Here is a 26,124-nt window from a genome sequence, read left to right as displayed (position 1 = left end):
TGTTTTTGTGATTCTTTAAGACAGAATGCTGAAATGTTCAAATTAAGGATTTAAGTTTTATTTCCAATTCTCTGGAAATTAAACTGCCTTAATAATTTTGTTGGCTGCCACCAGCGAACAGTAACTTGAAAGTGAATGGGATGCCTTATTAAAATTTAAAAAAAAATAATTGTGCCGGGCATCGCTGGAATAAATATATTAGTCTTAAGGGAGATTATGTTGATAAATGAAAATAATTTTGAAATTATAAATCCGTCTTTTCATTGTTAGGCCAAGAACTTTTCAGACCACCCTTGTGTGTCTGAAAAGTGTGTGTGTGTGTGTGTGTGTGTGTGTGTGTGTGTGTGTGTGTGTGTGTGTGTGTGTGTGTGTGTGTGTGTGTGTATTGTTTTTGAATACATTTATAATGGGGCAGAAAATTCACTCAAGGGAGAGTCAGTGGTTGGAAGAAACAGTTTTCTATAGTTTCCATTAAAATATTTAACTTACATTTATGTATCTGTGTACTCCAGCAGATGATCTTGAGTTGAAAGTAAAATCATTAATTAACTAACTTTAATTTGAATAAACTTGTTACTCAAACTTTGCTTGCTAAGTTGATCATGAATTAGAACTTCCAGTCCCTCTAATTTTGCAGATGACTTTCATTACCTTATTTTAGATAACCACCTTGCTTATTCGAATATTTTATTTTGTTTTTCTAACTTTGCACTAAAAACAGTATTACATACTATGATTCCATATGTAGGACCAGAGGAAACCTAATCCTCCAACTGGATTTGAGAAGTCATTCCTAATAAGAAATCCATAATGGTGTTGAGTCCTACAAGACACACAAAGGGTGTATCTTGAAATCAGCTGACTGTAAGTGAGCAAGAGGTGTATGCAGAGTTGAGTAAACTAGATGTTAATTAGGCTGTGGGACTTGATAATATATTGCCACGTATTCTGAAGGAATGTGCCAGGGAGTTGACACCTGTCTTGACATATTTTTTTTAATACGAGTCTTGCATTTGGTCAAGTCCCTAAGGAGGGCCAGATTGTGCCACTTCATAAAGGAGACGATCAAACTCGAGCATTAAACTATGGGCCTAACCGTGTGTCGGGTGATGTGGTTAAGTTGTTGGAGAAGCTTGTGAGAACTAGGATCCAGAGTTGGGTTGACAACAATGGTATCATCTTTGATGGACAGCATGGATTTTCTAAAGGGAGGTCATGTTTTAGTAATCTACTTACTTATTACAATAAAGTGACTACTTCCTTGGACAAAGGAGATGGATACACAGTGATATACTTGGATTTCGCAAAGGCTTTTGATAAAGTACCTCAAGATAAATTGATAGTCAAACCTGAGCGGATGGGGTTGGATATTAGATTGGTGCATTGGATTGGAGATTGGCTGTCTGATAGGTATCAACAAGTTGTGTGTGGGGGAGCAATGTCAAGGAAAAGGAAAGTCACTAGTGGAGTGCGTTAGGGATATTACTGTTTAACTTGTATGTTAATGATATAGGTGAAGATTTGGATGGAGATATTTAGTTGTTTGCAGATGATGCAAAGTTTGGATGAACCAAAGAGTAGTGAGGATGTTGTGACCTTGTAGGAAGACTTGAATAAATTGAGTGATTGAGCAAGAAAATGGGGATGTGAGTTCAATGTTGCAAAATGTAAGGTTTTAAAATTTGGAAAACAAAGATGGGATGCAGAATTTATGCTTGGTGAGAATACGTTGTTGGAGGTGGAAGAAATAAGAGATCTGGGGGTGATAGTGGATAAGGATCTGAAATTTAGGGGACACATAGCCAAAATTGTGAAGACAACACAAAGGCTTCTGGGAATGATGTGGAGGACACTGACGTGTAGAAGTAGGGGGATTCTTGTTCCGTTGTATAAGGCTTTGATTAGGCCACACATGGACTATTGTGCCCAGATTTGGTCACCTGGTTTTCAGAAGGATGAAGAGATGTTGGAAAAGGTCCAAAGGCGACTGACTAAGGTAGTTTCTGACCTTTAGAATGTTGAGTATGAGGAAAGATTGAGGAGATGCAATTTGCAGAGTCTGGTGGACAGGAGGAAGAGGGGAGATATGATAGAGACCTACAAGTTGGTAAGGGGTTGTTATAGGATCAATGGTGGAGAAGTTCTACAGAAAATAGTGGGAGATCATGGGAGAACCAGAGGTCATCCCTTCAAACTGTATAATGAAGGTGTGAGTAAGGGAGTGAGAGGCAGGTTTTTTTCGTGCAGAGTTGTAAATGATTGGAATGCCTTGCCTGAGAGTGTGGTGTCTGCAGGGAGTCTGAATGTGTTCAAAGCAAGGTATGATGAGCTTTGTGTGTGATAAAAGGACCTCCCAGATGAGTCTTTGACTCCATGAGGTCTTGGGTAATAATAACAATATTAATAATAATAATAATAACTCTGTTGGCACCATATACCTTTAAAGGATACAGCTGCAAAGGTAAACTTTGGTATGATGAGGTGCTCTTCCTGAAGTAGCTGTACCAAGTTTTGGTGTTCAGCATAGTATGTAGCTTTCTAGTGATTAAGGATAGTTTCCCAGCACCCACAACTTGTACATCAGTAATGACTAACTCATCTCGTCTGTTCACTGCAAGGTCAGGCTTCCTTAATCCAATGTTAGTTTCCTTAATCCAATTTCTTAATCAAATCTTTTCTTTCATGATTAAATGGTAATCAGAATTCTTCATAAAAATTATAGAAACAACTACCGTGTTAGAGTAAAACTTCAGTTTAATGTAAACCAAAATAAAAACTCAACATTTTAACTTTCACATTAAGATCAATCATCATCTGGAATATATACATATATATATATACAAAGAAACAAGCTGCACTACAATTTACTTGGTATGCTAAAGTTACATTGATCTGGCCAACCTTTAAAACTATTGGCCTGACCTTGAAAAAAAAAAAAACTCTTACTACATCAACGTTAGAGTCCTGTTATTATTATTATCTATTTGATTACAAAAATAAATCAAGCTAAAGAGCAATATGTTCACACAAAGTTACACGTATAAATAAAACAAAACAGTATGGATGGTGGGCAATAAAAGCTGAAATAATTACTTAGTCCTGAAGTCAGGATTTGTTGAAAAACTTATTATTATTATTATTATTATTATTACGTGACACCTCCAAGGAGTCCAAAGCCTCTACGAGGGAGGGCACACACTCTGCAGCTCTCCATCTCCACCACTCAATCCACCAACTACAGCGAACCGCAACTATCATCATCTACACCAACACCAGCTACTGGCCACCACCACTCGTATTCTCAACAATCACAAACATCCATGCCTATGGCAGGATTGAAACCTGCAACCTTTTGGCTGGAGAGCAGATATGCTAACCACTTGGTAAACCAAGCCTGAATGTGTGCCAATCCAGATTCTTGGGATTTTTATGCAACCATTATTTAAGATTATGATGATAAATCAAAATTTACATGCTTCTTTAAGTTTCCATTCATACCAAGTTTTTGTATAAGGTAAAGAACATGTACTTTTCCAATCAGTTTGGTGTAGGGTGTTAAGAAAATGATCTGAGAGGTCTGTTTCACCAAAATTATTAAATTTAATGTGCTGTTTGTGTTCTTTTTTGTGGATAGGGATTGTATGTCCAGTTTCACCAATATAAGGTTAGTTACAGGTGCAATAGATACGATAAATCCCATGATGAGACAGTGGGAGAGGAGAATCCCTAGAGGAGTTGAATATGTTTTTTAATTTTATAGGTGGTTTAAAAGTGGCATTAGATTATAATGGTGTAAAATTCTGTTTATTTTTTCTGATAACCCTTTAATGTATGGGATAGCTATGGTTTTACTGTAATCTATATTATATGTATTTTTTGATGAAGTTTTATGAAGAACTTTATTGATAGTATTTTTGCTGTAGACATTATTTATACTTGTGAACTATAATCTGACTAACAGGATTAAGAAAAAAGGATTAAGAAATTTGTGAAATAGAAGTCTGTCACTTCTTGGCTTACGGACACTGTTAAAAAACTATTACCTTATTATGCCTGTTCTCCCAGAATATATGATGTTTCCAAGGTACACAAACATAACGACCTGCTTTGGCCGTTATGTTTGTGATAGCTGAGGGTATAGACAGCCCAAATTATCACCTAGCCAAGAAATTATCGTCAACACTCAAGGAGTTCATAGGTCATTCCCCCTCCTATATAAAGAACACACAATACTTCATAAACAAAATTAAAAACATAACACTCAGCAAAGATGGTTTATTAGTATACCTAAAATCTACATTCGACGTTTCGACCTTTATGTCAAGGTCATCTTCTGGAGCATACAACTATACACAGAAAACGAGCTACACTACAATCAAACTGGTTTGTTAAAGATACTGACCAACCGCTACAACAATTGTTGGCCTGACCTCTGTTGAAAAAAAAGTAATAAAATTATACATCAACGCTAGAGTCCTATTATTAGTGTTATCTGTTGGTTGTAAAAATACATTGGATGCAACAATAAGTATCTATCTATATACATATATTAACATCATGGTTATACCTGTACATTCAGCCAGTTGGTATGGAATGGTTTCTAATACTAGTTGAAGATTGGCTAGAGTCCTGACTTATGCTGAATCTTATATGTTAAGTAGACTGAATGTGTGCCATCCAGATCCTTGGAATTTTCATGCCTTCTTTGTTGTTGATATTTGGGTGGTTTATCAGGATTTCACAGGCTTCCTTAAATTTCCTTTCATACCAGGTTTTTGTGTGGTGTAAGGTGTTGAGCGCATAGTCTGAGAGGCCTGCTTCATCATAATGGTTATATTAAACTAAAGTTTTTATTCAGACATGGTAGTTGTCTCCATAATTTTCAAAAATGCATTTGGATCACCATGTAAGCTTAAAAGAAATGATTTATTAGTCATTTTGACGTTTCTTTCCTTTTCACAAATGTCCCAATCAGTGACACAATTCTTCTCTTACAGAACAAATTTCCACCCATCATGACAGCTCTTTGCCCATATACTATGTTCCACTTACTTTGTGTGGCAAAATAATTTTTACCTACAAAAAGAAGGTATGGCCATGGGCTCACCACTTTCTCCATCAATTGCTAACTTTTATATGGAAGCTTTTGAGCAATGTGTCTAGATTATTTCTTCTTTAAATACAGTTTGGCTTAGATACGTTGACGATGTTTTCATTATCCGGCCACCAAACGCTAAATTCCTTCCTCAGCCACCTGAACCATGTAGATTGTAGTGCAGCTTGTTTCTTTGTGTATGTGTGCATACTCCAGATGATGACCTTAATGTGAAGATTGAAACATTGAGTTTTTATTTTGGTTTATGTTAAACTGAAGTTTAACTCTAACACATGATAGTTGTTTCCATAATTTTTATGATATATCCAACCTTTTGTTCTTCAACCTATTCTCTATAATCTTTACTATTACATTGCGTCTTCTCACACGTATTTCATGCATACAATAAACATTGAGCAACATGATCCAAAGTTTCTATACTCTGATAGCCTCCTGTGCAGTTCTTGTCATCACTTCTTCTTCCCCAAGTTGTATGAGCTCAAGTCGACAAAGCATTGATTCTTGTCCTAATTAAATCTGTGTATTCAAAACCAGGCAGGAAGTGAGGCTCGTGTTTAGATTCTTGTAATGCAACTCCATTGACTGAATGGAATAACATTAAAGCCCATCTCCTTTGTTAAGCCTAAGCAGTTGTAATTGGTGTCTTTTCAAGCACCCATCCATAGGTACACCAGTAATCATCAGTAATACTTGAAGTCCTAGAGGCAACAATACATACATGTACTTCTGAAGTGGAGAGAGAAAATTTCTGTAATCTGGATAGATGTAATCTAGGCACTAACTATTGCGATGAGGGAATCCCAATTCCTCCACGGTTTATAGTGGCATGGAAAATGCTAGTGGCACATCATGAGGAAGATGTAACCATGAACAGACTGCTAAGAGAATTTCTACATCCATCTCTGGGACAGTGCTGAGAGAGATACTTTACTTATGACTAACTTATAGTAGAGTCTAGGAAAAAGGAAATAATTCAGAATGAAGATCCTCTGTTGCAGCTTAGATGGTGCTTAAGAGAGAAAAGATCTTATGGCCAATGAAAAGAGGAACAGCCTGTTGGAGAGAAGAGAACACTTAGGTATCTCCACTCTCCCCAATCAAGATAGAATGGACATGTCATGCAGGGGGGGAAAAAGTTCTCAACCTTCAGTTTCTTGTCTCTACCTGTGGAGACAAGAGAAAGCATGTTCAACTTTTGTCATGTGATGTTTAGGCCTCCAACTTGAAAGATGTCAACTGCTTGGTTGAGGAGTTCTTATATGCCTTCTCTAGTAGAGACTATGTGTATAAGGTCATCAGCAAGTGCCACAGCATTAACAGTGGGTGTGTTAAGAGAGTAATCAATATAGCTTGGAAGAGATCAAAGAAACTCATCAATGACACAATTCAAGAAAATAAGAGAAAGAGGAGTCTACTTGGCATACACCCATAAGTGCTGGAATAGACGTCAATTTGGAGCACAGGATGACAGTAAGGAAATTTGCAGAGTAAATCTCTGATACATAGGTGAGGAAACCTTCTGAACATCATGCAATAGACAGAGTTCAAAGTATATCTTGAAGGGAGACACCATAAAAAAGAGGCTGAAATTGATGGTAGATTTTAGAGAAAAGAAAGGAAAGAATGAAGATATTCTCAGCACAGCCATCCACAGGGATGAAGGCTCTCTGCATGAAACCATGTTGAATGTATGACTGAAGATGTTTAGCTAACACTTTATGAAAGAGACATAAACAAACAGGAGCATCTGTAACTGGACATTAGTCATTCATCTTTCTAATTTTTGAAATGAACACTCTTCTTGACTGACAATGATACAATGGCAGACATTTGGTAAACAGAAGCAGATCATTTAAATCTTGCAAGATAGGCAGAGAAACCTGCTGAAGCTCTGCAGCAGTAAAGATGTCTGGTCCTGCAGCTGATGAGGTAGCTGGAAATGAAGACTTTATTTCATCAAAAGAAGATCGATGGAAAAGTTCTGCTTCTGGAATGGACCTTCTATTTCAAGGACTAAATCAGGTAGGTATGGTGGCAGAGTACAAAGGACATCCCTCCAAATGTGAGCTAACTCCTCATGTATTGAGTTTGTGTGAAGGGACCCATGAGGTGAATGAGTGTATGAATAACCAAGTGCAGAATCTAGTCTCTCAAGAAAATCTCTCTTGGCATCCCTTTAGGCACCCAAGTTTCCTTCCTGAATAAGGTAGTGAATTCAGGAAGTAAACTTGGGTGCCTAAAGGGATGCCAAGAGAGCCCACAATCTTTGTTCCAGTGCAACCGCCCTTACAACTGAGCTTGACCACATACACAACACTTTCCTCTCCAATGGCTACAGTGATCACAGCATTAGAAAAATAATCAGTTTCTCCCCCATTCCCTGGTCTTCTCTTCAAAAAGAGTTTAGAAATGCCGTCACCATACCCTACATCCATAGCACATCTGAAAAAATAGCCAAGATTTTAAAAAAATACAACCTACACACACACACAGCATTTAAGTCCCACCGCAAACTTGCTACCTCATCTGCTCTACATCAACTACTATCTGCCTGAAGGAACATAAGTCATACATCTGCAAGCACGACTATGGCCAGTCAGGCCTGGCTGACCATGTCTTGGATACAACCGACAGGATCTCATGGAAACAAACCACCATGCTCCACCACAGCAAATTCAAAAGAGAAAGACTATTCTTAGAATCAGCAGCAGCTCTTGGGAATCAACCAAATCTTAACAAATATGGTTGCATCAAGCTTCCTAAGATTTGGGAAACACTTATCACCAGAGGTCCCACTTTACATTCCAGGCCACCTACAACTGCCCTTAGAGGGCGCTCCACCTAGATAGGACTTTAGTGTCTCCCACGTGGTTGGGCTTAGTGTTGTTTGTTATTTGTTTTTATGTTACATTAGTTTTTTTGTAATCCCTGAAGATGTCTCATTGACTGAGACGAAATATAGGAAGAATTAAATTCTGTTTTTAATCCTTTCTGAGTGCTGTATACAATCCATTAAGCCTACAACATGATGTTCTCACAGCACTTAAGCCTCTACACACGGAAACTAATAATAGTCTGGCCTTTCTAGACACCTTAGTCTCCTGCCTACCTAATAGTAACATGTCCTTTTCAGTATATAGGAAACCTACTCACAAAGGCAGATACATTCTCAATCTTTCCCATCACTCTCTCCCCCTCTCAACAATATGGTGTCATAAAAACACTTACTCGTATAGCTTATAGCCGTTGTTCCAATGAGACTTCTCTTGCAACAGAGCTCAATCATATACACCATACTTTTCTATCTAATGGTTACAATTCCCACAATATCAAAAAAATAATCAATCATTCTCTCAAACCTTCTCTTCAGAAAGATTTTAGTAATGCTGTCACCATTCCCTATGTCTGAAGCACATGAGAAAAGTATCCAGAATCTTAAAGAAATACAATCTTTGCACCACTTTCAAGCCTCACTTAAAGCTACCCTTATCCTCTCCACTAAAGACAAATTCCCTCCCCTCTCAGTTCCAGGTGCATATAGAATTCCTTGTTCCTGCAAGTTGGCCTACTATGGACAAACAGGAAGATCAGCTACCATCTGAATGGAAGAACATAAAAAATACATCTGCAGTCATGACTGTGGTCAATCTGGCCTTGCCGACCATGCTTTGGATAATCAAATGGAAAAAAGACCATCATGCTCCATCACAGTAAATTTAGAAGAGAAATACTGTTTTTAGAATCTGCTGCTGCTCTTAAAAATCAGGCCTAATTTAAATAAACATGGTCACATAAAATTTCCCAATATATGGGAAACTCTAATACTTTGAGATCCAAATTTACGTCCTAGGCTGCCAACTGGAGTCCATACAGGGTGGCTCACCTAATTAGGACTCTAGTCTTCCTTCCATGTGTTTCGGTCAGTTTTGTACTGTGTGTGTGTGTGTGTGTTACAAGTCTCATTTGTACTCCCTGATGAGGTCTCTGTAACTGAGACAAAATATTGGAAACATGAAATACTTCTTTTAATCATTTTCTAGTGTTGTTTAACTCCACTAAACTTTTATCATGAGTTTTCCCCAGCACTTAAGTCTTATCACATGAAAAGATATGCAATTGTACTGACCCTACACCTCTTTGAGATGATAGCAATGGAGCAGAAGTTCCAAAGGTGTTACCTGCTCTTGTGGGAATCTTCTGCCATATATATTCACAGTCACATCACTAGTTCTCTGTAGAGTGGCAATTTACAATGCATTCTAATTACAGCCGTTGTCCACCTAGGCAAAACTTCATTGATATAGGTTTATATCTTCTATTGCTAATGAGGCTGCACAGAAGACAAGAAGATGTTCTTCAACAGCCCACCATACCTTTGCACATTCAGTACAAATTTTAGCATTAACAGCAATGGAATGTTTTACATGGCTGTGAAAATCAAGATCAACAGAGGTGATAAAAGCTCGCTGACATGTTGTGCATTCCATCTTGAAACTCACCGAACCAAATTCACTGCCTTATTTTTCATTCCATCTACTTCTGTTCTTTGGAATGTCCCCTCCCCTCCACTCTGCCTTCCCTAAAGAATACAACCTTCAGTTGATCAAAAAAAATAAATATGTATATATATATATACACACACACACAAACAGATTCCTCCATTCTCATCCATATGTGAGATATATATATATATAAGACTTGTCTTTGAAATGATGTTCCTGGTTGGACTAAGATAGTTGGATGTTGTAAGACCACTGAAAGTTGCAACTGTTCCTTCAGTAGTACATCGTGCTTTTGCTCACTCAGTATAAACTTCAGCATTAACAGCAATGCGATGTTTTATGGGCAGTGAAGACCAATAGCAGTGGTAAAGGCTCTCTGATACTCTGAACAGACAAGGTATCTCTGAGATAATGGCTCTGGTTGAACCACAATATTTTGATAATTGGATATTATAGGAAAATTTAAAGCTGCAGAAGAGTTCACAGGGGTAACAGAATGTTTTGCTCACCACTGCAAGCCTGCTGGAGTAGTAAAGGTCTTACTGTAAATGATAGATATACTGTCTCTGTCTTGATGGTTGAGACAGTCATATTAATTCTAGAATTCAATGTTGATCTAATAATTAATCTTCTTGTGGGAGTGGTGGAAGTTTCTAGGCATTGCACAGACAGGTGACAGAGACATTGCCATCCAAGTCCAAAGGAAGATCAATCACAGGAGGGATGTTGGTCTCCCTCCCTAAGCAAGAGAAGATCCTGCTTCATTGACCTCATAGTGATCGAACAAACCCTGGTGCAGCTGCTAACCCAGTGTTTCTTAATCAGGGGTGCGAGCTGGAAAATATTTCAGCATATATTGACTAATTATTTAAATCACATTTGCTTTTTCCACAAGAGGAAAAAAGTTATGCAAAGTAAATTATATTTAAGATATAATCTTTCAACCCATACAGAATTATTCTATTTCACCAAGAACCATTAAATATAAGTTATACATATTTTTTATTTGTTATTTTAAGAAATTAAAAACCACTATATTCAAAAAAATCCCCGGATGTACTGCCACTCACAAACACAAATACGTGCACCCAAGCCGAACGCACGGATACTTGCTGTGCATACACTTGGCATTGTCATGGGAAACGTCATTTCGTTGTGTACAGATGTCAACAAAGTGGATCAAGTGATAAACGAATGCTATTTTTTTTTTTGTTTTACTGGCATTAATCAGTAAGTAAAGAACAATTGATTTAATTTTTTCTCTCGAATTTTGAAAAGTTTAGTAAGAACTAAAATTAATTTTTGTTTACACGTTATTTTATAATTTTCTTAAGGAGCCATGGCCAAATGCATAGTTAAATAATATGTAAATATTAATTTATTATTAAATTAATGTTTATATATATTAATTCTAGAATTCAAGACGATTATGTTGCTTATGGATTTACTTGTGCAACAGAGAAAGACGGTACTCAAAGACCACAATGCATTTTATGTTGCAAAATATTTTCAAACTCCAATCTTAAACTGCCAAAATTGTTAGAACATTTCGACAATCAGCATGCTGGTAGAGCTGCAGGACATACACTTAACATCCTGAAGTCTAAGAAGGCACGATTCTATAGCAGTGGTACCATTACAAAATTTGGCTCTGCAGTAGTTCAGAAGCCTTTGCTTGAAGCTTCTTATCAGGTGGCATATCTGTGCATAAAGAAAAAAAGCTTCATACAATAGCTGAAGAATTGGTGAAACCATGTGCATTGGAAATTGTGAAAATTGTATTAGGTTTTCTGAAGCACATAAGAAAATTCAGCAGATTCCATTACCATCGATATGATTTGATCATGCATTCAAGACATCAGTCAGGATATTTCACTGCAAGTAATACAAGATAAAGTAAAAAGATATATACTGTTTGATATATTACAAAGAATAAATATACCTAATATTTTACTACATGCAATATTGAATATATATAAAGATAATGAAATAAAAATAAATGAAAAGTTGTCTGAAAAACAATCTATAAACCAAGGAGTGATGCCTTCTGTCTCCAACACTTTTCAATATTTACATTAACGAAATATTAATACAGTGGAAACCTGGAACGGAATAACAAAATAAATACGCTATTATTTGCAGATGATCAGGTAATAATATCAGATAAGGAAGATAATTTACAAAGAGCAATATATAATTTACACATTATAGTAGACCAGTTTGGAAACTAAAACAATGGCATTTTGTGGATAAACTCCAGTTAGAAGCAAAATAGTTATTAATAATAAAATAATAGAACAGATAAATACTTTCAGTTATCTTGGATGTGAAATATCATATGAAGGAGAAAAAGACATAATTAAAAACTTCAAAATGTTTACAGATTATAGGCCTGATAAATAGAACACACAAGTATATATCTTTTATATAGTATATAGTACAAAAAGAAACACGCTTAAAAATATACAATACTTGAGCAGTGTCCACATTACTATATGGCAGTGAAATTTGGGCAATAAACAAACAAGATAAACAAAGAATAAAAATAAGTGAAATGAGATTTATGAGAAGAACTGCAAAATTACACATTATTAGATCAAAAAAGGAACGAAGACATTTTAAAAGAACTAAAAACAAAATCATAGAAGAAAAACTAAACAATTATAAACAAAAATGGATGGAACATGTAAACAGAATGGCCAACACCTGACATCCTAAACAAATACTAAAATATAAGCCAATTGGAAAGAGAAGGCAGGGTACCTCAAAAAAGGATATTGGATGGATAATGAGACCGGAACAAACCAATATGGTCTATACCCATAATTAGTTATGATGATGATGATAGTACAAGATATTAAAACCAGTCCTCTGAAAGTGTGTATTCAATTGGACGAGTAAACTGACGTTGATAACTGCAGTGAGTTATTAGTATTTGTGCGATATGAAAAGGAAATTTTGGAAGAATTTTTAGTGATCAACTGGAGCTGATGGCAAAAGGAAATGATGTTTTTAATCACATTAAAAACTTTTTTTGAAACATCAAATACCAGTGGATGTGATTAGTATTACAATATAAATATGTACTGTACTGAAGGTACACCTGGGATGTTAGGCAGTAATTCCAGTTTTTTGCTTATATCAAAAAAGAAGCATTGCAAGTTACAATAACACATTGCATGTTGCACCGCCATGCACTTGCATCAAAAACTTTGTCAGAGAACTTAAAAGAATATTTAGTTACAGTGGTAAACATGATAAATTATATTCAAGGACAGGCACTTAATCATCGTATCTTTTGTGCTTTTTGCGAAGAAATCTGTGCTAACCATAGTGTGCTTCTTTATCATCACACTGACATAAGATGGCTCTCCAAGGGACGTATGCTTAGCAGGGTTTTGAAATGTGCAAGGAGATTATTCAGTTTCTTACTAATCAGAATTGTAATTTAGTACAAGACTTGGAAAGAACAGATGCAGTAATTCAATTGGCCTACTTAGCAGATATTTTCACTTACATAAATGAATTAAATATACCAATGCAAAGGTATGGTAAGAACATAATAACATCTAGTGAAAAATTATTTGCTTTAGTGAAAAACTAAAAATTTGGATACATCGAGTTGAAAATGTTAATTTTTGCAAACTTTCCCTTGCTTGATGAAGTTGTTCTGGAAAACGAAAAAAATCACACTGTTGCCTGAAAGTGTAATGCATTTGCAACAATTAATCGACTCTTTTTATGGATATTTTTCCACAGTTGGTTTTGGCAAAGTTCAGAGGTGGATACTGTATTCATGTCTTTTTGATCTTAATTCTATAAATGGTCGTAATTTAATAAAAGACGATCTTATTGAAATGCAAGGCAGTGCCCATATTCAAATGGAATTTGAAAAATTGTATTTAGAACAATTCTGGTGTACTCAGTTAGAACCATTTCTACAGCTGGCGAAGGTAGCATTGCAGATACTTCTAGCATTTTCTACCACCTATCTTTGCGAAATGGGATTTTTATCACTTTTGCACATAAATACTAAAACCCAAAATCGCTTAAATGCAAGTGATGATATGCGCGTAGCCCTTTCGAAAAAGGAATTTCGCTTTTAAAATATTATTATGCAAAAGTAACAACAAATTAGTCACTAAAAATTGATATGTTATTTTGATTTTATGTTGATACATATATGTATATGTATTTTTCAATAAATTGTTTTGCAATAAATTTTATTTTCTAACAAATAAAAAACACATTTTTCAAGGGGGTGCGAGAATGTAAATTGAAGTTCACTGGAGTGCGGGCCAGTAAAAAGGTTAAGAATCACTGTGTTAACCCAAGAAGAGAAAATAGTGTAGTAGGCAACTAAGCCACTAGAAGGTATCCAGTTCCCTGCTGCACTTGTCAGGTGTCTGAGATCCAGTAAGTGTGCAGCAAGACATCTAACTTCAGGGACCCAAAAAGTTCCGTGTTGGATCTCTAGAACAGAATTGCCAGCAAAGGTTAGTCGATTGGTAGAGCCTCTGCTTCTAATGGCTCACGCAAAAAAAGTTAAGCAAGTTTGAGCGCGGTTAGTAGTTGGAAGGAGTTCAATCATTCGATGCTGTTGGCACACTCTCCCTCGATGAGTCTTTGGACTCCCTGGAGGTGTCACATAATAATAATAATATTATTATTATCAAAGCCTACACATGGTAAAAAACATAATAGGTTTACAATCTTTCATAAGTGGAATTCACATCAATATACTGTATATATATATATATACTCACACACCGTGTGTGTGTGGGAGCAGCCTCCACAAGGTTTAAAAATGAACATCTAAATAAAGGTGTAAGATTGATTCCCTCTCTCTCTCTCTCACAAATTTGTTTGTTAAAGTAGATTAATCTCTGTATAATGGATTTACTAGCCATCTTTAATACTACTTATTTTGACCTAATGTATTTCTTAAAAATGTAGCATTATGTTTGCTTGTGCATGGATTTCCCAGACTATAACATAATTTATAATGTTGCCTCATTTTATGTATATAAATTAAAGGTCAAATAATAACGACTTGATTTTATGAATTGTATCTGAAATAATTGATATCAAATTACAGAGATAGTGTAAATGTTATTCTAAATATATCCATAAATAAGTGATATATTAGGATAAACATATATTATGATCCTTTCTTTTATGTGAGTTGCTGGAAACAAAATGTTATTTGGACTAAAATTGTTATCTCTGTTATTCAAAATGTGGCAGCATTAAATATTCTCTAATCCCATCCTTGAATGTAATACCTTAACTAACAACTTTCCTAACCTCACTTATTAACAGGTGTCCCCAAGGTTTTACAATAACTGAAGATGGTAAAAATTGTACAGATGATAATGAATGCTTGAGTGAACCCTGCTTAAATGGTGGTAGCTGTGTTAATCTCCCTAATGGTGAAGGTTTCTACTGTGTTTGTCCTGATGGGTATGGTGGGGATTTCTGTGGTGCACGTAGAGAAGAAAAAGTTATGCGACTAAGCATGGCTGCTCTAGCAGCTATTTTGGTGTGTCTGCTCAATATACTCAGTAAGTATAGTACAGAGTTACTGTGTTGTCCAGGATGCAGAACTTGTTGAAGGAAATTAAAATTACATGAAAACTTATTTTAATTTCTTGCAAATATCAGTTTATATATTTATTGACTGAAAATGTAGATTTTTAGAGCTTTTTTTATAACAGTTAAAAACAATACTTTAAATTATTTTCATTTTTGTTTATATATGTCGAATAATTGTTTTATTTTACAAGTTTTTAACAAGGTCTGTATTCTGGATTGTAAAGTGTTTAAAAAAAAAAAAAAATTCCTTATTAGTTGTTGTATACAGTTGCTTACCAGGATTTGAGAAAACGGAAGATAGGCTGAATTGCATTGATGAGGATGAATGTTCTTATAAAGCCTGTGGAAGTGAAAGTACCTGCTACAATCTGGATTCAGGTCGAGGTTACCAATGTGTATGTCCTGATGGCTATCAGTGCTACAACTGTAGCTGTTTTGGCAATAATATTGGTGTCAGATTGAGTGAACCATCACTTGGTCTTGGGGATGATGCCTTAGCTATCATTCTAGCATGCCTTGTGACTCTTCTCAGTAAGACTTTCAATTATATATTCATTTATTTATATTTAACATTTGGTTGTAGAAACTAAAAATCATTTTAATGCAATAAGTGATGTTAACATGAATACATATATGTGACAAATGTTTGTTAGTTAGTATACTTATTAATTTAAATTTATTTATTTTAATGAAATAGATGATTTTCCATTATCTTGAGTGAGACCACTGCTCTTCTTGGTAGAGAATTCTTATCCATGAATCTGTGATAAACTTCTAGTGCATTAGGCTAAGGATTTTTTTTTTTTCAATTGCTGTTTTTATATATAATCCAGAAACCTGCCCTAGAAACCAAACATAGAACTTTTCAAGTCACTTTGGGTCTCCAATAAGTGGAGACGTTGTTTCTCATCAGATGATGGAATTCATCACCAATCCAGAGATATTCACAAACATCCATGGACAATGGCAGTCAAACCCACAGCTCTGTTGTTAGTGGAAGTGTAGTATTATAACAATTCTCCAGGCTAGTAACCAGAAATAGGAAAGTGGTATGAAAAGACTTTCTATGTCATAATAGATTACTCGTTTATCTAACTGAGCTGATCCATAATAGCAGATGCGCTAAGGTTTCCAGCTCTTTGCAGGCAGAGTTATCATTTTAAAAGAAAATAATTTGGTAAATTGTAAATGAGAATTACTGAAAATCAGTGAAATGTGTAAGTGAGAGATATGCAGGTCATTCAAGAGGAATCATTTTACCAAAAAGGCAAGGAGTAAACTTTGCAGTTTTCTGTCAAGTTTAGAGCTGCACATATATTATTATGTGGACATATTCACTGAGTCTTCTGACTCAGTGAAGGAAGTCCACAGTAATCATTATTCACACAATAGCCATCATACTTCTTCATAAACTTATTCACTGTCAGTGTAATAAAAACTACCTCTGACAATCCATTTGAGTCATTCATCACTTTCAAAGAAAAAATCTGTTCCACACACTCTTACTAACCACACTTTATACATCTTCCTGGGGTAATAGCCAAGTAATCCAATTGCTATTTTGCCAACTTTTGTAATATGTCCTCTGAACTTTACTCTCTATCTAGTTCAGCATGTATTGAAAAATTTCCTTTGTATTAACCTTAAAGAACCCCTTTAGCAACTTGATTTTATTTTGTCTCTATTATGTCTCCTTATTGAACCCCTATCAACTAAACTTTGCAACCCACATGCCTTCAATCTGTCCTCATAAGAAGCATTCCACAGACCTGCCACCATCTTGGTCACTTGTCTCTAGATCCTCTCCAGTATATTCTTATTCCCAAAATTGCCACAGTAATCAAGATGCATAGTATCATAGCAAGAGATAATAACTTCTCTTCTACTTGTCAGTGTATTTTTAACAGCCAAGTAATTCAATTGCTATTTTGCCAACTTTTGCAATATGTCCTCTGAACTTTACTATCAACCATCATTCTCCAGATCCCTAGTCTCGTTAATTTCCTGTAGTCCAGCACCGTCAGTGTATGCAATCTTTTTATTCCAAAGTGTATAACCTTATACTTCACTACATTGAGCTGATAACAGTTACCCTTTGCTCACACTATCAATTTGTTTAAATCATCCTGCAGGATCTCTTTATTAACTATTGCCCTTCTCAGTTTTGCAAAATCTGGGGTAACCCCTAGCCGGACACTTCTCAATTCATTCTCTGCCATTAATACACAAATTAAACAGCAGTTAGCCTGGTACAGAGCCTGAGGCAGCACTCCACTCAACATTCACTAGTGGAGTGCTTTCTCGGGATTATCCCCCAACCACACACAATAAAAATTACCTGGCCTGCACTCGTGCTAAACTACTAGTGCATGGCATCTACATTTTGCTGTGGATCCATTGGCCTATAGTAGCAACCAACAATGTGTTTTGTTATATTATCCTCTATCTCACACCAAACAGCCTCAAATGAACCATCTTCCTCAGACCTATAATCCTCTTTAACTTCTAATTTTGTTGGTTGTAAATCTTCAGCTATCATCAGCAATATCTCGCATCCTGTCTGATTCCCTTTATCCTCCCTAAAAATATGATACCCTTTAAATTCTATCTCTGTAACTATATAATTTTATGTCAACCAGGTCTTATTGATGCCTATAATTTTTGGCCATCTTCTCTCTCACACTTTTCTGCTCCTCTGTTCTTAACATTAACTTCAAATCTCTTGCCAATCAATCCATGCTTCCTCTGAGATGATTTGTGCCAACCATCACTATCATCTCTTGCACATTCTCACCTCACTTTAATGCTATAGACACTTTGTATTATTCCTCCATTCCTTTAACATTGTATTCTGCACACCAGGAATCATTGAATATCCATGCATCACTTCTCTCACTGATCCATTTCTTTCAGATCTATCTCTTTCTTCCCCTTCCCTCCTTGCTCTCTCAATTATCATCTGCCTTTCCTCTCAGCGTTCTCTCTCTCTTGACTTTCTCTTTTCCTGGTTCTCTCATTTCCATGCTAAAATTTTCATCTGTGTTAAAGGCATCTTCAGTATAGAAACTGAACAGCATAATATGCAAATAACAGAAACATTCTAAAATACAGTGCAATATCTGTAGTATGGTAACAAAATGGCCAACATATTTCTAATCACACACACACACACAATTAAACAAAATATAAGATAAATTAAAGACAACAAGAAATTATACTCTTGGTTTAATCCTTTATCCAAGTGTAAGCAAACAAAGTTTGCATGCAAAGTATCTTTACAACTGGGCTACTTGTATATAGAGGCTAATGACTTCAGATCAATTGCCTTAGTGAAGCCAGACTCAGAAGAAAGGATGTATGTCTTGCATTATAGGATACTAAGGCAATTGATATGAATTCATTAGCCTCTATATACACGTAGCTGAGTCACGAAGATACTTCACATGCAGTTCCATGGAGGGCAGAATTGAAAGGCCAGGATGTCATTAGTGCTACGGAAATTGTGAAAGCATACTTGTTAGCAGCAATGGTAAGCTGTATTCCATGAGTGAAGAAGTGGACACAATTTGGTGTAAAGTAGATGACAAACAATATCAAACAGGAACTGCAGTTGCAGTTGAAAAAGAGATATAAGGAGAGAGGTAGAGGGCAGATACACGAAGAATATAAGACACAGACCAGTATGGTGAAGAAGGCAAAACTGGAATATGAGAAGAGATTGGCACTAAGATCCAAAGAAAATCCTAGGGAATTTTTTAGGTATGTTATTATTATTATTATTATTCAGGCCTCCATGGAGTCAAAAGACTCATTGTGGGAGGTCCTTCCTAAGAACATAAAGTTTGTCGAGACTCATTGAGGGCAGGTTTCCCCCTAAGAAACACAGTCTATCATACCACTCTTTAAACTCATTGACCATTCTCGCTCCCACCACTCCATCAGGCAATGCATTCCACGGTTCAACCGCCCTCCACGCAAAGAAACCACTCCTTACCCTCTTGCTCACAGTTTCCTTTTGTAACTTCCAGGGATGGCCTCTTGTCATCACTCCTTCCCGCTGTTCAACCAAGCGAAAGAACTCCCCAGTGTCAACCCTGTAACCACCTCTCAACAGTTTAAAAGTCTCAATCATATCACCTCTACTCCTTCTATCCACCAAACTCTGCAGTCCACATTCCCTCAGCTGATCCTCATAACTATCCTTGTACAGTCCTGAAACCATCTTTGTCATCCACCTTTGTATCCTTTCCACACTTAATTTAACCCCTTCAAATCCTGGGGACCAAATCTGAGAACAATAGTCCAAGTGTGGTCTGATCAGAGACTTATACAATGGAATGATAACCCTCTTATCACTGCAGCTCAGTGTCTTTCTCATAATTGCAGCAATCCTCTGTGTTACCTTTACCACCTTTACTATATGTCCCCTAAACTTCAGGTTTCTATCAATCATCAACCCCACACCTCTCGTCTCCCCTACTTCCTCCAGTATAACTCCTCCCATAGAGAATGCAGCATCCTATCGATGTTTCCCAAACCTCAAGAGCTTACATTTTGCTGCATTAAACTGACACCCCCATTCATTTGCCCACCTATCTAGCTTATTCAAATCCTCTTGCAGGGCTACCACATCTGCACTATTACTAATAATCCTTCCCAGCTTTGCATCATCTGCAAACAACTGAATATCCCCTTGCAATCCACTGGCAACGTCATTGATATAAAAGTTAAACAATATAGGTCCTAGTACTGAGCCTTATTGTACCCCACTTGTAACCCTCTGCCTCCTTGAAACTGCTCCACCATACACAACTCTCTGGTACCCATCAGACAGCCAATCCTGAATCCAGTTGACCAATCTGACATCCAGACCCATGTGCTGCAACTTAAATATCAGCTTATCATGTGGCACCCTGTCAAATGCCTTCGCTAAGTCTAAGAAAATTCCAGTATATGCCTTTCCCTCATCTAATGTTCTTGTAACTTTATTATAAAAGGCTAACATATTGCTAAAACAAGAGTGCCCTTTCACAAATCCATGTTGACTCTCACAGATAACATTACCCTCATCTGACCAATGCTGTATACGGTCCTTCACTATTTTCTCCAAGATCTTAACAACTACTGATGACACACAGACTGGCCTATAATTAGACACTTCCAGTCTGTTACCACCCTTATGCAATGGCACTATCTTACCTTCCTTCCATTCCCTGGGCACCTTTGCCAAAGCCAGACTTTCATTGAAAAGCCAGGTTAAAGGCACTGTCAGTTCCCTAGCACATTCTCTCAAAACTCGGGGTGAAATACCATCCAGTCCCACAGCTTTACTGACATCCAGAGTACTCGGTATCTGAAACACACTCTCCTCCTGTACTTCTAAACCTCGAACCAGCCCTATTCCTCTAGCATTAAAACTGACTCCTCTAGGATGAAATACTCCAATAAAGAGTTCATTGAACAATTCCACTATGTTCTCTGCATCAGTCACTCTATTCCCATTTTTATCCCACAATATCATTCTTCCACAGTCATTTTTCCTCCTACTGGCCACATAGCTAAAAAATTCCCTAGGATTTTCTTTGGATCTTAGGGCCAATCTCCTCTCATATTCCAGTTTCGCTTTCCTTACCACACTAGTCACTCTTCTGGCCTGTGTCTTATATTCTTCCTGCATCTTCTCTTCACCTGTCTCCTTATATCTCTTCCATAGCCTCTTTTTGGCATGCAATTCCTGTTTAATATTGTTTGTCATCCACTTGACTCCAAATTGTATCCTCCTCTTCACTCGTGGTATACAACTTACCATTGCTGCTAACAAATATTCTTTCACAATTTCCCACGCACTAATGATATCTCGGCCTTCCAGTTCCTCTCTCCATGAAACTTCCCGAAGTTGACGTCTAAGACTATTATAATCACCTGCTTTATAATTCCACATAAGTTCCCATCTCTTTGATACTCCTGATTGTCTATTCATATTTTTAAAGGCAATACCACATGGTCACTCTCTCCAACTGGGAGCAGAGGTGAATTAGTGGCACTGATGCTATCAGCACCACCAATTCTCTTCCTTTATTCATCTCCTATCTCCTTTATATTAGTGCTAAGGGGATTCCGCCCTCCTGACGCCTACAGCGCCCAACTCCTCCGAGTTCCGGACTGGTAGGCCGGTTCTCCTTGAATTCTGATGACTCGAAAGGGGGGGTTCCGCCTCCCCTGGTAGGCCGGTTCTCATTGAATTCTGATGACTCATTTGAAGACTTGAAAGGGGTCCCAGCACCCAACACCCCCCCCCCCCCTATTTAGCTAAAAAATTCCCTAGGATTTTCTTTGGATCCTAGGACCAATCTCTTCTCATATTCCAGTTTCTCCTTCCACACCATACTAGTCACTCTCCTGGCCTGTGTCTTATATTCTTCATGCATCTGCTCTTCATCTGTCTTCTTATATCTCTTCTGTAGCCTCTTTTTCACATGCATCCACTTTACACCAAATTGTGTCCTCTTCTTCGCTTCTGGAATACAGCTTACTATTGCTGCTAACAAATATTCCTTCACAATTTCCCAAGCACTAATGATATCCCGGCCTTCCAATTCTTCCCTCTATGAAACTTCCCCAAGTTGATGTCAAAGACTATTATAATCACCTGCCTTATAATTCCACATAAGTTCCCGTCTCTTTGATACTCCTGCATGTCTATTCATTTTCCAAGTCAAAACCATGGTCACTCTCTCCAACTGGTGGGAGAGATGTCAACTCAGTTATTATCAACTCTTCTGATGCTATAACCAAATCCAAAACTCTTGAACCTCTTGTTCCATCTGTTATATGTTGCCTAAGACATTTGTACCTCAAGAATTCTAGAAATTCCATTCCCCTATTGCTACATGCATCTTCCTCTCTCCAATTTATACTACTGTAGTTAAAATCTCCCATAACAATCATTCTTCTTGCGCTTGCCAAACTTAGCTGTCTAAACATCTCCTGGTCCCCATCCTCTGTGCTCCTGAGTCTGTAGCAACACCCCACTAAATATCCTGTCTTGCCTACCTCTACCTCACACCATACACTCTCAAAATCATTTGTCTCACTTCCTTCCAAAGCCTCTACTCTTAGAGGACATAGGTCATCACTTATCATAAGCAGTACCCCACCACCACGCTTTCCCCTCCTATCCTGACGAAAAATGCTATACCCAGCAACTTCTATTCTTGTTGTTATATCCCCTTCTGTCAACCATGTCACAGTGATCGCAATAATTTTTGGCCAGGCTGATGCTATCTGCCCCACCAATTCCTCTCCCTTATTCCAGATACTCCTGGCATTAGTATAAAGCATATAAATGCCATTGTTTCTATACCCAGCTTTATCCCTTCTAGACTCCACTGGGCTCAGTGTTACCTGACATCGTCTCCCTTTTCCCAAGTATCCATTCCCACAAGAGGCCACCCCTGTTATCATCCTCCCTGGGACACACTGACTTGTTCAGAACAGCAATCTCTCCAGATGCCTATGTCCTTCCTCATTCAGATGTAAACAGTCTCTCGCATACAATTCCTATGTGACCAGTAGGATGAGAAATGATTGTTGAAGAATGACATTGCAGGATAAAAATGGGAAGTGACTGATGCAGAGGACATAATGGAGTTGTTCAGTGAGCACTTTATTGGAGTATTTCATCCTGAAGAAGAAGATTTTAATACTAGAGGAATAGGGCAAGTTCAGGGTTTAGAGGTGCAAGAGGAGAGCATGTTCCAAATACTGAGTACTGTGGATACCAGTAAAGCTGTGGGACTCTGGATGGAGAGAATGTGCTAAAGAACTGACAGCTTCATTGATCTGGCTCTTCAATAAAAGTCTGGCTGTGGGAAAGGTACCCAAGGAATGGAAGGAAGGTAAGATAGTGCTGCTGCACAAGGGTGGTAACAGACTGGAAGTGTCTAATTATAGGCTAGTTTGTGTATCATCAGTAGTTGTTAAGGTCTTGGAGAAATTAGTGAGGGTCTATATACAGCATTGGGCAGATGAGAGTAATGTTATTTGTGAGAATCAACATGGATTTGATAAGGGGTGCTCTTCCTTTAGTAATATGATTGCTTTTTATAATAAAGTAACAAGAGCAGTTGATTAGGGAAAGGCATATACTGCCATTTTTTTAAATTTTGCAAAGCCGTTTGACAGGGTGCCACATGATAAGCTGTTATTTAAGTATCAGCTTATCATCAGTTGACTGACCCGACATCTATAAGCTTATCAGCTTTTAGATGTCGGGTTAGTCGACTGGATTCAGGATTGGCTGTCTGGTAGGTATCAGATAGTTGTGTATAGTGGGACAATATCAAGGAGGCAGAAGGTTACAAGTGGTGTTCCACAGGGCTCAGAACTGGGACCTGTATTGTTCATCCTTTATATCAATGACATTGTCAATGGATTGCAAGGGGAGATTCAGTTTTTTGCAGATGATGTGAAGCTTGGATGGGCTATCAGTAATAGTGCAGATATGGCAGCCCTGCAAGAGGATTTGAATAAACTAGAGAGTTGGGCAAATGAATGGGAGTATCGGTTTAATGCAGCAAGATGTAAAGTGTTGAAGTTTGGGAACCATCGATGGGAGGAGCTATACTGGAAGAAGTAGGAGAGACGAGATCTGCAGGTGATGATTGATAGAAAACTGAAATTCAGGGAGCATATTGCAAAGGTGGTGAAGGTAACCCAGAGGATTGCTTCAATACTGAGAAGGATGCTGACCTGCAGAAATAAGAGTTATCGTTTTGTTGTATAAGACTCTGATCAGACCACACTTATAGTCACAACAGTTATGAGGATCGACTGAGGGAATGTGGACTGCAGAGTTTGGTGAATAAAAGAAGGAGAGGTGATACGATCGAGACTTTTAAACTGTTGAGTGGCAGTTACAGGTAGGCTTTGGAGTGAACAGCGGGAAGGAATGATGACAAGGGGCCATCCCAGGAAGTTACAAAAGGAGGCTGTGAGCAAGAGGTGAGGAGTGGTTTCTTTGCATGGAGAGTGGTTGAACTGTGGACTGCATTGCCTGATAGAGTGGTTAGAGCAGGAACACTCAATAGGTTCAAGGAGTGGTATGATAAACTTTGTGTTTTCTAAAAACGATCTCCCACTATGAGTCGTTTGACTCCAGGAGGCCTGGATAATAATAATAAACTTTGTTTGCTTACACTTAAATAAAGGATTAAACCAAGAATATAATTTCTTGATATCTTTAATTCATAGTATACCCGAGTGAAAAAATTTTCGACATCCATATAGGAGCTAAACATAGACCATCAGATCTATTTAAGGTTCCTTATAATAATATTTCATAAGGAATGTGCTGTTATGTAGGATTTTAATCTTATCCCAGAGTATTCTCTGCTTAGTAGAGAGGACATAGTCAGTCAGAACAGATTGTTCGTGCTCAAGATACTTGATGTAAAATTTATGTTCTTTACAATGGATAGTGGCAGATTGACCAAAATAAGACCCACAAGGGCAAAGAATCTGGTAGATATCTGGAAAACTAAGTAGAGGAAGCTTATCTTTTGGTGAAGGGGGAAAGATGGAGATTTTTCTGATAGAACAAAATGTTACATAAACATTGAGAAGTTTTACAATTTTTGCAGTACATTCAGATATTCCTTTCCTGTAAGGAAGTAAAATACAAGTAATTTCTTCTTAAAATTTCTGTATTTCAGAAGAGGCAGAAATTTGATTGCTAATGAAAGCTTTGTTAATAAAGGCTTCACTGAAACCATTTGACAAGAAGTCGACTTAATGTGATTCTTTATATAGTAAGTCATTTGTAGAACATAAAATATGGGCACAATGTATTTAAGGTCTTAATATTCCTTGTTTTTTAGTATGATGATGGTATGACCGCATGAATATATATAATGCCTATATGAGTTATCTTCCAAAACACTTAGAATTATAGACTGCCATCTGATTGTCGAAGAATTAATACATCTAAAAATTAGCTATTTGGTTATTTTCTTCATTTTCTAAAGTAAACTGTACTCTAAGGTAACTGTATTGTAAAGATGCCAAGAAATTATATTTTTGGTTTAATTGTTTATCCAAGTGTAAGCAAACAAAGTTTGCGCCTGAACTATTTTCAGGACTGGAGCAACTCGTATAAAGAAGCTGATAACTTCACCTTGCCTTAGTGTCCCTTAATGCAAAGAATATATCCTTACAGACATGTATAATACTATGCATTATGAGAAAAATCACTACCCAGACCAGTTTCGACCTTTATCGAGGTTTCATCAGTGGGAGCCAGACCCAAAGGCAATACCAAGATTGAAGTAATGCAGAAGTCATATTTCCATATACGAGTGGCCAAAAAGTGTCACATTGTATTATGAAAATACTCTGGATTAAAGATAGCTGTTGGAAGTTTTTCCACTTGGTTATACTATAAATTAAAGACGCCAAGAAACTATATTCTTGGTTTAATCCCTTTATTATTACATGACACCTCCAGGGAGTCCAAAGACTCATCGACGGTGGGCTCCTACTCTACAACTCTCAGTCTCCACCACTCAATCCACCAACTACAACTAACCGCAACTACACCATCGCCATCTACCTCCCACCACCACCACTAGCACTTTTACAGACAATCGCAAACATCCATGCCCATGGTGGGATTCGAACCCACAGCCTTTTGGCTGGAGAGCAGACACGCTAACCGTTCGGCCAATCAGGTCAGCAAAAATAGTGCCTGAACAGGGATGCTATTTTTACCAGCTAAAAATACATCTAAAAATTGGCTATTTGGTTGTTTTCTTCATTTTCTAAAGTAAACTGTGCTCAAAATTAAAGATGCCAAGAAATTATATTCTTGGTTTAATCCTTTATCCAAGTGTAAGTAAATAAAGTTTGTGCCTG

The 26,124-nt window shown here is 37.2% G+C and overlaps 1 protein-coding gene across 8 annotated transcripts in view; it reads left to right on the top strand.

The window, feature by feature from the left end:
- The window catches only part of CadN (neural cadherin), a 1,238,426-nt gene that overhangs the window by 1,173,764 nt on the left and 38,538 nt on the right, over positions 1-26,124 (top strand). For 6 of the 8 annotated variants that reach the window (XM_090407912.1, XM_090407911.1, XM_090407917.1 and 3 more), the window contains one exon: positions 15,482-15,744. In XM_090407912.1, coding sequence (XP_090264038.1) covers positions 15,482-15,744 — 263 coding nt within the window. Of the gene's footprint in view, positions 1-14,940; positions 15,183-15,481; positions 15,745-26,124 lie in introns of all 8 variants that reach the window. The other 2 variants (XM_090407915.1, XM_090407916.1) reach the window with 1 other exon arrangement.

Source organism: Typopeltis vanoorti, chromosome 18 (genome assembly GCF_054136105.1).
Source record: "Typopeltis vanoorti isolate ZY-2024b chromosome 18, IOZ_Tvanoo_1.0, whole genome shotgun sequence".
In the NCBI taxonomy this organism is placed as follows: domain Eukaryota; kingdom Metazoa; phylum Arthropoda; class Arachnida; order Uropygi; family Thelyphonidae; genus Typopeltis; species Typopeltis vanoorti.
The sequence above is the reverse complement of the archived record's forward strand: the minus strand, read 5'-3'. Positions and strand labels throughout refer to the sequence as shown.